General features: G+C 34.1%; 1 protein-coding gene and 1 long non-coding RNA gene across 2 annotated transcripts; one reads left to right on the top strand and one right to left on the bottom strand.

The window, feature by feature from the left end:
- Positions 1 to 4,203: 4,203 nt before the first annotated feature.
- On the bottom strand, positions 4,204 to 11,961 carry LOC136235255 (uncharacterized). The gene is made up of 3 exons (XR_010691731.1): positions 11,704 to 11,961; positions 7,582 to 11,477; positions 4,204 to 5,161 (listed from the first exon to the last, which is right to left on the bottom strand). It is a non-coding gene; the product is annotated as an uncharacterized lncRNA (long non-coding RNA).
- LOC136235254 (MDIS1-interacting receptor like kinase 2-like) lies at positions 7,735 to 10,729 on the top strand. The gene is made up of 2 exons (XM_066024848.1): positions 7,735 to 10,351; positions 10,427 to 10,729. Exons 1-2 carry the CDS (start codon positions 7,735 to 7,737, stop codon positions 10,714 to 10,716), a joined length of 2,907 nt encoding a protein of 968 aa, XP_065880920.1. The 3' UTR covers positions 10,717 to 10,729.
- Positions 11,962 to 12,232: the final 271 nt, after the last annotated feature.

Raw genomic sequence — 12,232 nt, forward strand, 5'->3', positions numbered from 1 at the left:
GAAGCTAGTTCTCAAAGGGTAAAATGGTAATTGAATGAAGTAAATAAATAAAATGCGCCTAAATTACTTGAATTCTAAACGAAAAGCGATTGATGACCGTTACAAGGACTGAAAATAAAAACAACGGTCTTGGACCCCGACGTTACTTGACAGGTCGATCGGAAAAACAATTTTTAAGATAAGTACTAAAAATAAAGGCAATAAAACAACACAAAGATATAAATTTTTTAATTTTCTTTTATATTTTTATTGATTTTGTAAATATTTTTCAATATTTTTTTGTATTACAAATAATAATAAAGCATGAAAATTACAACTTAAAAATAAATAATAACTTTAAAGCTAGAAATATAAATAAGTCACAAAAACAAATATGTACGGGATGAAATAAAATTAACCGATCTCTTTGATGTCGTTGGGATGCGTGAAATTGAGGATTGGACCTCCAGAAAATCGGCTCGGGGGCTGTTGCGTTGTCCGGGTAGTGCTGGACGAATTTGAAGTAATTCAGAGAGTTCAGGGACTTGAGCAGAAATTTACCACCAAGTCAACAGCAAAATGGGACTAAATTGATGCTTTTGTGGGACTTTCGGGCTCAATTTCGGGAGCTGTAGAGGTCGGATTATAGCGAAACGGATGCTAGTCTTTAAAGTCAGTGTGCGAAGGAAGGGTTTAGAACTGGAATTTCAGAAAAAGATCGAGTAAATGAGTCGGAATAAATTATTGAAAATTGGACGACAGAATAATTGTTTGATGGTTGAAAAAACCAAAAGCTTGATTCTGTTTCGTGTAGGGTATTTTAGGGGCGATTTAGAAGGCTATAGGATGTTGTTTTTTACGAAATAAAAATTGAGAGTTCTAGAATTGATGTCAATAAAGAGATTAAAATTAATTTGGGCTAAAACGATCAGCTAACGAACTCTAAATAAAATTGGGAAAACGGCTCACCAGAAAGGTTGTTTGATGAATTTTTCAATGATGAAAAACTCAAAAGCTTGTTTCTGGGTATTTTTAATTGATTGAGATCAATAAAAAGTTCCCAAATATGATTTGGAATAGGTGTGTAAACTAAGAATGACTCAAAAATGGGGTTTCGATGATCTTGGTTTCACGGAAAATGCTTGAAGCTTTGAAGAACTTAATAATGGCGAAATTTGGTTTAGACTAAGAAAGCTTGAACCGAGGATTGGGTAATGATTTTAATGACTTAACTAAGAGATTGCAAAAAACGATTTGAGAATTGGTTGATTAAACTAAGAGAATTTCGGATTTGAAGTTTCTGAAAATTGAAAGCTTTTCTGAGGAACTGAAGATTAAAGAACTAATTCTGGGAATTGAGACCTTGTTTAGACTAATTAGATGCTAAATAACGATTTCTACGAATCTAAGGATTGATAAAGAGGCCGATTTTGACAGAGAATTTGAGAGAAAAATTTGAGTTGTCTGTGTTTGATTGATTTTTGAGTGGGGTTTGGAATGAAGGATTTGAGCTCAATTTATAGGATTTTGAGTAACAAATCCCATGTTAGTGTCCCTTAAACTTCTTACCCATGATCTCATTACCTTCCCATAAGTTGAAGAAAGAAAATGGCTAAGTTGGGAGTTGGAAAAATGGAGGAAATGTCGTGAAATACGTTCCTCAAATAGGTAAACATATTCAACCCGTTTTTCAGCACTGCTTGTCTTTGAAAAATTCTACCGGCTTCGTTTTAGCTCCGTTTTGCTCCGTTTTTGACATTCCGGAAAACTAACATCCCAAACTTTCTAAAAAAAATAATAATTGTCTGATATCTTTCTGTTCCGGGGTCCGCTTTCGTTATCGAAGTTGCTGGACAAGTTACTGAAAAATGGTGCAAATTTGCCCCTGATTTTTATTATTTGTTTTTCTTTTCTTTTTATTTCTGTTTTCTTTTTTATAATAATCTTTTGATATTATTTTCTATTTTTTATCACATTTTTATTTTGTTGCAAAATGAATTTAATTAAAATAAAATAACTATAGAGTAAAAATTATAACCTATGCTAAAACACAAAAAATTAAATTAGCCCCCAACAGTACCTTACTCTTGTACGGTTGGTAATATCATGTACGCGATTGTTTGTACTCATCCTGACATTTCCCATATAGTCAGTGTAGTCAGTTGATATATGTCTAATCCTGGTAAAGATTATTAGAATGTTGTGAAATGGATTTTGAGATATTTAAGGGGTACTACTAATGCTTGTTTAAAATTTGGATGGAGTAACATGGTGGCTGGTTATGTTGATTCAGACTATGCAGGTGGTCTTCATAGAAAAAGATCACATGTTATGTGTTTACTTTTGGTAGTAGTGCCATTAGTTGGAAAGCTATTTTATAACCTATAGTTGCATTATCCACTGCTGAAGTAGAATATATGACTGTAGTTAAAGATATAAAAGAAGTTATTTGGCTACAGGGTTTGGTTGGTGAGGTCAGTTCAAAGTTGTAGAAGATTGTTGTTCACTCTGATAGCCAGAGTGTCATATATTTGACGAAGGACCGGATGTTTCATGAAAGAATGAAACACATTGATGTGAAGTACCATTTTAATTTGAGGTATTATTTATGAAGGAAATATTACAGTCAGTAAAATTGGTACTGCAGACAAACCAGCTGACATGATGACGAAGCCTCTTCCAACAACTAAGTTCAAGCATTGTTTGAACTTGATCGGTATTCGCAATAAGTGAGCTATTCCAAAAGGGCATTACGGCGAATGAAGACTTTTGTGAAATTTTACGTCAATGTGGAAATTTGTAAACATGATTTTAAATTTCACCGTCTAAATTCAAATTAGTGTGATATTTTTTTTTTATCAAACATTCATTTTAGTTCTCTTTCTTTTTCTTTTATTCATATGAAATTTTTGATTTTACATTCATCCATTAACATCCCAAAATCTTCCTATAACTATCATGCATTGGTATGAGTTTTGAGCATCCAACCAATTGACACTCAATTGCTAAATTCAAAGAACGAAAGTAAATCTATCTTTTATAGCTTTAAATCGGGTAGACATCAGATATGCAATTCCACTAGTTTTGCTAAAGAATCAGGTGTATCCTTCAGATCGGATAACTCTTATCATATCTTGATATTCTCATTTAAGGTTGTAAGAGTTGATACGTTCGGCATTCACTATTTCTTCGGGGCTTAACACTCTAGCAGACTTTCACTATTTTGCCTGTAAATAGCTTGAGAATCAGCAGTTACAGGTACATCCTTATTAACTCAATTCCTTATCTCATTGCTCTAAGTTGGTCTAGTATTCCTCAAATATTCACTGACTTTAGCATCGGAGAGGGTTCGTCGGAACTCCGGCCCTTTTTTCTGACCACTGTTGTTATCTCAGGTTACCAGAGGCGATTTCAGAAAGATAGATATCAACAATAAATATACTGCTTAGAATTTTTAAGAGGATAATGTGATGAAAACTTTATCATCTTACATCAATGGATAAATTAGTTATGGACTTTTTTTCTAAATGGATGAGAGAATGGTAGTTAATCACGAGTAGTAGGTTCATCTTCCATTCTTAGATCACTTGAGTAGGATGCTAGTAATACTAATTAGAATTTTTTTTTTTTAAAGAATAAATGAGATACAATATTGAACTTTATTTTAATGAAAATTGATACCTGCCGAAAATTGAAAATAGAGAAGAAAAGTTTTCTGCTTGTATTAGAGAAAAATTAAAATTTTAATCAGAATGATCTCGGTTCATATAAATTTAACCAATAAAAATTGAATATTTATTATATGAAAAATGGACATATATAAATGTGACTATTTTTCATTGGTTGATCCATATAAAAACTATAGAGCAATCGAATTGTTAATGCACCAAAATTATGTATCACGAATTTGATATGTGTATTGAATAGGTACAACGCATTGAACATACTCTTAAGCTCATTTATTTTAGGGTAAAGGCTATGCTTACTTTGTTTTTAACAAAGTAAGTCTTACTTTGTGTGTTTTTACCATTGGATTAGTTTTTTAATCCATCATCCAATTGTGAAAACACACCAAGTAATGCTACTTTGTCAAAAACAAAGTAACCATAGAAGGCACATTATTTTAAACTCAAAATCCACTAAAATACTTCTATCCATTAAAGCCTTAAAGGCCATAGCAGTTTAGTGCTCATTTTAGACAATATAATGTGAAAGGGGATTTTATATAGAGGGCCGTCCTCCTAAGAATCCCCATACACGTAACATTGTATGGAAATGCTTGGAAGAATCCAGTACCCTATATAAAAAAAATCCTATATGATAAACTCTTCGATACATGTCAGCTATTGTATAAGAGTCCTTAGGAGGATCCAACCCACTGTATAAAATCATGTGGGAAAGGAAAACTCTTTAAGACTTTTACTTTTTTTTTTTTTTTTTGAATAAAAAAATACTTTATTGGCTGTTGTCAGCTAAAAGAATAGAAGACAAAAAAAAGGAAAGACATAGTGCCATTCATGACAGACAGACAAGGAACTGACTGCTCTGGCTAAGTTATGAGCTGCACAGTTCGCTGACTGTTTGACAAAAGAGATCGGAGAATTATTTAACTCTTGAAATAAAAGACTGCAGTCACTAATGATATCGAAAAGGTACGAGAGAGCTTCATGGCGACCGTTAATAGCTTGGACTACTGAAAGACAGTCGGATCGAATCTCTATATCCTTATAGCCATTATCTTTGATCCAGGATAGAGCCTCTTTAATTGCTATTGCCTTTACAGTAGTAGGATCAAAGTTACCAGCTGTACTTCCATGCTTGGCGAACACGCATCTTCCTTCATAGTCCCATAAAATGAATCCATAGGAGCAGTAGCCTTCATCATGAAATAGTCTTGCGTCAACATTGCAAGCCAGACTGCATGTGGCAGGAAGCGACCATTTACCTGAGTCCCTTGGATTACGATCAGAGATGCGTTTCTTTAGCCCTTGTGCTGTTCGCCAATTCACAAAGTCGTTTGTAGCTGCTTGTACTAAGTCTTGTGCATGCATATGTGTTTGGTTCCACACCTGACAGTTCCTATTTTTCCACATCCACCAAACAATTGATAATATCTTTCCGATAAACCCCGAATCAGGTCCATCAATTAATTGTTCCAGACAATCAAATACGCCTTGTACCTCTTGCATACGATTATCAGAGAAGAAAAAATACCAAACCATCAGGATTATCAATTACTTTTACTTACTCCTTTCTATGTATATTAGGATTATCAATTTATTTTTTCTATATATCGTTTTATATTATCAACTTATTTTTTATAATTTTTTCTTAAAGTTTCTCTTATCTATAGTAAAAGAGGGATGAGTGCGCTTCGATTCGAGGTAGATTGGCTGTTAAAGCTAATTTAAATAAGTAAAATTTGTCTACTGATCCTAAATATAGCTTTTGTGGAAGGCAAGATGAAACCATTGCTCACTTATTTTTTGAATGTCAAGTGAGCAGAGATATTTGGAGAAAGCTTTTGTATAAATGTCAGATGTCGTGTAATTCAACGCACATGTATAATTGGAGAAAAATTATCAGCTGGTATGTTAGAAGGACTCGTGGGAAATCTATTACTGCTGTAATTCGAAGGGTAGTTTTGAATGCAGCAATGTATTGGCTATGAAGAGAAAGAAATGAAGTTTTTTTTTTGTCAAAAGGCCTTTGATCCTCATAAAGTGTTCAACAATGTTTATTCTTACGTTAAGGAATTGTTATTATAGATCTCCTATATGTAATTGGGAGTTGTGGCATTAATGTGGGGACTGGTTGATTTTTATGCAAGTGTTGTTGGGTTTTTTCTATGTTGCTGTAGTTTGGATCAGTTCCTTTTTATAAGGTATTGAGTTTTTTGTAGTTGTGGTGGATGATTTTTCTTTATGTTAAGGTTGTGTCTTTGTTTTATGTACTTTGTGCTCATTCTGATGTTTAATACAATATATTTTTCATAAAAAAAAAGGGGTGATTAATATTAATTGAAATAATTTTAATTAAGAAATAATATTTAAAGGTAAATATATTTTTTTCATAGAAAGTTTAGTTTATTAAAACTTAATACTTGATTAATTTTGATGAAAAATCCTAAACCACGTATAAATCTAGGGTCAATTACATGAATATCATAATTAAGTGCAAAATTATAATTAAGTGCAAAATTACAACTAAGTCATATCACCAAACTTAATTCTTAATATGTCATTATTCTTTATTTACTGTGATTTTACACTATAATTTAAAAATTCTACACCCTAATTCATAAATTCTAAACCCTAAAAAATATATCATAGACACCTAATTTATAAATTCTAATCTTTAAAATATATTAAAAATACTGATTTTACTAATTTGATATAATTCAAAATTATTACTTAACATAGTTGTAAATCATTTTTCAAATATGAATTTCTGTGTAAATTTCCCATAAATCTATCTAAGGAATAATTGAGTTTGATCTCAAATCTAAACTTTGCAACCTGAAGGAACGTTTTTGGGCCAACTTATATACAAAAGTAAGCAAAGACCTTGACCAACTGATTAATGAAGTTTGAATTTGTATTATTATCCATTAATTACTTCTTGTTAGTATTTGTTAGTTTCTTTTGCGTGAATCTTGGTTTGAAACATTGAGAGCTGGAAACATACACTTGATTCCACGAAGGCACTATGTAATTAAACTACTTTTTAAAATAATAACATTCTGCTATTTATTAAGGAGTGTTTGGTTGCTCCTGTTTGCCTTTTACACTTGAAAAGTAGCATTTTACGAAAACAGAAGGACACTGTTTTTTTTAGAAAATCAGCTTTTTTCAATAGTAAACAGCAAACCGTAACAGCAAACAGGAGGTAAAACAAATGCGTCCTAACATTTACTATGATTTAAATATTATTATAATCCACAACCGGTGACCCTTATTGTATTTAAGGGTACAAATATCAATTATGTCTAAAATGTCTACTGTGTAACACATTTACAAATAACTTATTAAAATACAAAAAAAAAAAAAGCTTCAGTATCAATAAACTTATTCGAAAGTCTAAAGTGGCAGTTAAATAATAATAAATTCAGCTTATTCAAATTTTTCATTCAGAATTAAAATTAATCTTGCTTAAAAACATCAAGGTAATACCATTTCTTGTATTAATAGTAAATCTGCATTAGCTTAACACTAAGGAACCGACTTTTGTTGCATCTCTCTACGATGGATTTGATTATGGGTTCATTCTCAATACTTCTCGCTGTTAGAGTTTTATAGATGGACAATTATATAAACTATCTCGTAAATCTCTACGTGGCCTTCGAAGACTTTCTTTAGGTCCGGATTAGAGATATTTTCCTACCTCTAAAAGTTTTTAGGACCAAAACACAAAAATATAAGGCAATAACGCACTGGTTTTGTAATTCATTGGCCTTTATTGGGTTAATATCTGGCAATATTAGCACTAGAAACTAAATTGTTGGCACTTTTAAATTTCAATATTTGTTTTGAATTATCAAATCTAGAATGATGAGTGTGAACACCACTGAAACAAAAATCTATTGTTAAAGAAAAAACGTACCGTGGATATCAAGGTGGTGGGCTCCGGAGGTCCTGGTGGTAGACTTCTCCTGCCACTTGAGAATTCAAGTCTCCTCTGAACTATAGAACACGACAAGACTGCATATATTATTCCTATGATTCCTTTCCTGAATTATTGCCTAAAACATAAATCATGTGTTTCTCAAACTTTAAGATTTCACTCTCATTTCTCCTTTTTATCCTTCTCATTTTACTTTCTTCTAATTACATTGCCTCAGTCTCTGCTGATGAAGCAAGTGCCCTTCTCAAATGGAAAGCCACTCTTCACCAAACCAATAATACAGACCTCTCTTCATGGAATACTTCTTCCAACAATCAAACTGATGCAAGCCCCTGCGGTTGGTTCGGTATTGTTTGCAACGATGCTGGAAAAGTTCAAAATCTGAACCTCACTGGTTTAGATTTAAATGGTGTTTTCCAAGAATTTCCTTTCTCATCTCTTCCTGAACTTGCATACATGGACCTCAGTTACAATGAACTCTATGGCATCATCCCACCTCAAATCCGTCTTCTTACCCAACTTATCTATCTCGATTTGTCCTTTAATCCACTGTCCGGAAAAATCCCAGCAGAAATTGGCCTTTTAAAAAACCTTAACACATTGGTGCTCATTGAAAATCAGTTAAACGGCTCAATTCCATCAGAAATATGTCACTTAAAGTCGCTTGAAGATCTTGTATTGTCTCGCAACAATTTAGTTGGCTCAATTCCTGCTTGTTTGGGTAATTTGACAAACCTGTCTCTGTTGTATCTTTCCAAAAATTCACTTTCTGGTTTCATTCCTGTTGAGTTGAGTAACCTCAAGTCTCTCACTGAACTAGCGCTGGGTCAGAATCGATTAAATGGATCAATTCCTGCTTCACTTGGTCAATTAGAGAAGTTAGAGATGTTGCATCTTCGTGACAATCAACTTTCTGGAACCATTCCTGAAGAAATCGGAAACCTCATGAAATTGACTGAACTGCACCTGGATACCAACCGGTTAAGTGGTCCTCTCCCCCAAAATCTTTGCCGTGGCGGATCAATTCAAAAATTGGTTATAAGGGGAAACCAGCTCACTGGTCCGATCCCTAGAAGTTTGAGAAATTGCTCAAGCTTAGTCAGAGTCCGCTTGGATGGGAATCAACTATTTGGCAATTTGTCTGAAGATTTTGGTGTTTACCCCAAATTGGAAGTAATGTATCTGAGTGACAACGAATTCTATGGGGAAATCTCGTCTAATTGGGGAAGATGTCCCAATTTAACCAGCCTACACATTGCCAAAAACAACATCACTGGTAGCATACCAAGAGAGCTTGCAAATGTTGCTACACTGCAAGAGATTAATCTTTCTTGCAACCATCTTAGTGGGGAGATCCCAAAAGAAATTGGAAAATTGTCGGCTTTGGGGAGGCTGATCTTGGACAGGAATGAATTTTCTGGTCCAATTCCTCTAGAACTCGGATCACTTTCCAATCTTGAGTATCTTGATTTATCATCAAATAGATTCAGCAAGTCCATCCCAGATAGCATGGGGAAGTTATCGCATTTGCACCACTTGAATTTGAGTTACAACAAGCTTGATGAAAACATTCCGGCTCAGCTGGGCAAGCTGATTCAACTGTCTGAGCTTGATTTAAGCAATAACTTGCTCAAGGGAAGTATACCTGCAGAATTCAAAAGTTTGAGCTTGGTGTTATTGAATCTATCTCATAATTATCTGGCTGGTCCAATTCCTGAACAACCGAATGGTCTGTCAGAGCTTGATCTTAGTTATAATATGCTTAGTGGACAGATACCAGAACAACTTTCAACTTTGCGTGGCTTGGAGAGGCTGAATCTCTCTCACAACGATCTATCTGGTTTTATTCCAGAAAGTTTCAACAAAATGGATGGTCTGTTGTCCATTGACATATCCTACAACAAATTGGAAGGTCCAATTCCTCACAACAAAGCTTTTCAAAATGCTTCCATAGAAGCATTTCAGGGGAACAAAAGATTGTGTGGAGAGGTCAAAGGGCTACAACCGTGCAAACCTAGGAAACAAAATCACAAGCTGCTGTTTCTGAAAATTTTCCTCCCACTAGCAGGAGTTGCTTTTCTCTCTTTCTTCGGAGTACTCTTCCTTCTGAAGAAACAAAAAGGAAATCAGGGAGCAGAAAAGGTTGATGAACAGGATGAAGAACCATTAACAATATCGAGTTCCAATGGAATAATCACGCAAGATGAAATCATAAAAGCTACTGATAATTTCGATGTTGTATACTGCATTGGAAAGGGAGGACATGGCAGTGTTTACAAGGCAAATCTACCAACAGGAACCATAGTAGCTGTGAAGAAGCTCCATCATTTAAGAAATAGTCAGCGAACATGTCAGAAGGAGTTCCTTGATGAGATAAGGGCTTTAGCAGAGATCAATCATCAGAACATTGTCAAACTTTATGGCTTCTGCACCTGTGCCCAGCATTCGTTTCTAGTCTACGAATATTTTGAAGGTGGTAACTTGGCCACAATCTTGGCTGATGACAAAGACGCGAAAGAATTGGATTGGAGGAGAAGAGTGAACATTATTAAAGGTGTTGCTAATGCCCTGTCTTACATGCACCATGAATGCTCACCGGCAATTGTTCACAGAGACATAACTAGCAAAAACATTCTACTTAATTCTGCATATGAAGCTCATGTATCAGATTTTGGGACTGCTAAACTTCTAAAACCTGGTTCCTCACATTGGACTGCACTTGCAGGCACATATGGATACGTTGCACCAGGTAATGCACTTAACACAGAATATAAATAGAATAGGAATTTCATATATCGTTTTAAATTTTAATGTTGTGTTGCAGAGCTAGCATATACCATGAAGGTGACGGAGAAATGTGATGTATATAGTTTTGGAGTGGTAGCGTTGGAAGTGATAATAGGAAAACATCCAGGCGATATCATCTTCTCCATGACTAGCCCTTTAGCTGAGAAGATAGTACTAGAAGATGTTATAGACAAACGCCCTCCATCTCCCTCCCCTGATATTCAAGATGAACTACACAAAGTCTTGAATACTGCAATTGCATGCTTATTCAGCAATCCAAAATCAAGGCCTCCTATGAACATGGTTTCTCAGATTTTATCAGCTTAATTCACATTTTCTTAAATTTTGATTCAGTCATCAAAAACAATATTTAATAAAGCTTAACTTCAAACTTTTATAGAGTCATTTGGACATATTATCTATATAAATCATTCTAGCTCGTGTTGTATGATAAATAAAGAACTTATCATTTTCTCTTGTCAAAAGAAAAAAAAAAATCATTTATTTGCCTGTATAGGAAATAATGGATGATACATATGCTAAGTAATCATTGCTTGTGTAATAGAATAGATTTCAGTTGTTAATGGCTTTTTTTCTTCATTATGTCAATACAACCCTATTCTAGTATGTTAAAACTATATTGCACTTGTTCAATATTTGGCTAAAAAATCTCACAAAAAAATAAATAAATAAACGTTTAATTTGGTGTAATCATCTTATCTTGCCCACTTGTCAAACAAATCAATTCCCAATGAAATTATCAAGTTAAATTGGTAGATAAAAATTGACTATTATTGCTCATATCTGCTCAAGTTAATCAAGTCAAACCTATAACTTTACAGAGAATTTGAAAAACTTTCAGCATTTTAATAGATAACCACTCAGCATACAAATCCATTCTGGAACACCTAAATTCTAGGTCGTCCTCAATGTACGAATTTCAGATCAAGTTCAACCAAAATCATATTTATAAAGGGTAGAAGGTAGAAGTACTGCCCTGAAATGAAGTGCAGATGCAGTTCGATGTTTGTTGTAACTGGGTGGCTCTTCTTTTGTGCTCTTGTGGCAATGTTAGCGTCCCACAATTTCTGCAGCAATTCATCAAATCAAAATTTACAAACAAACCATAGCCCCAATTAATCAAACCGGGGAACCAAAGTGCTCAAGAACAACCATAAACAATGGATTAGAATAATATGAACACCAAGAGAGTAATCACAATCTAGAGTAGGAAAAACTTGGTAATCTCGAGAGAATTGTCAAATTGATTAGAAATCGTCCTACTCTTCAATTAAGAAAACCAGAGCACGGTACCATTGAATTTGAACACCAAGAGTCCGGCACTGCTCGAAATTGACAAGTCATGACGCGGTGGATGGTAGTTAGGATGCTACTCTGTGTAAGAATTCAGGCCAATCTCGACGGTGATGATGGAAAATCGCTGGGGACTTGAGAGGAGAAGACAGGTTCAGAAAACGCGACGGAAGAGTGAAGTTCCATTATCCACATGGTGAGAATGTTCTGCAAAGAGAGCAAAGGTTTTTTTTTTTTTTGAATGAAAGAGAACAAAGGTTAGTAAATGCAGAGTGATAATTCCTATCAACTTTAGATATAATCATTTTTATTCTAAAAAAATTAATTTAATTTTACACACTTTTATAAATAATGGTTAAGGTGTAAAAATACCTCTAGCGTTTTGGGTCAGGAGCAATTTTACCCCTAACGTCTAAAATGGTGCAATTTTGCACCTAACGTTTGTAGCCAAGAGCAATTTTACCCCTAACGTTGGTAATTTGGGTCAATTTCAGACACTATTATAAAACACAGATATTTTTGTTCATTA

Source organism: Euphorbia lathyris, chromosome 7 (genome assembly GCF_963576675.1).
Source record: "Euphorbia lathyris chromosome 7, ddEupLath1.1, whole genome shotgun sequence".
NCBI classification, from domain to species: domain Eukaryota; kingdom Viridiplantae; phylum Streptophyta; class Magnoliopsida; order Malpighiales; family Euphorbiaceae; genus Euphorbia; species Euphorbia lathyris.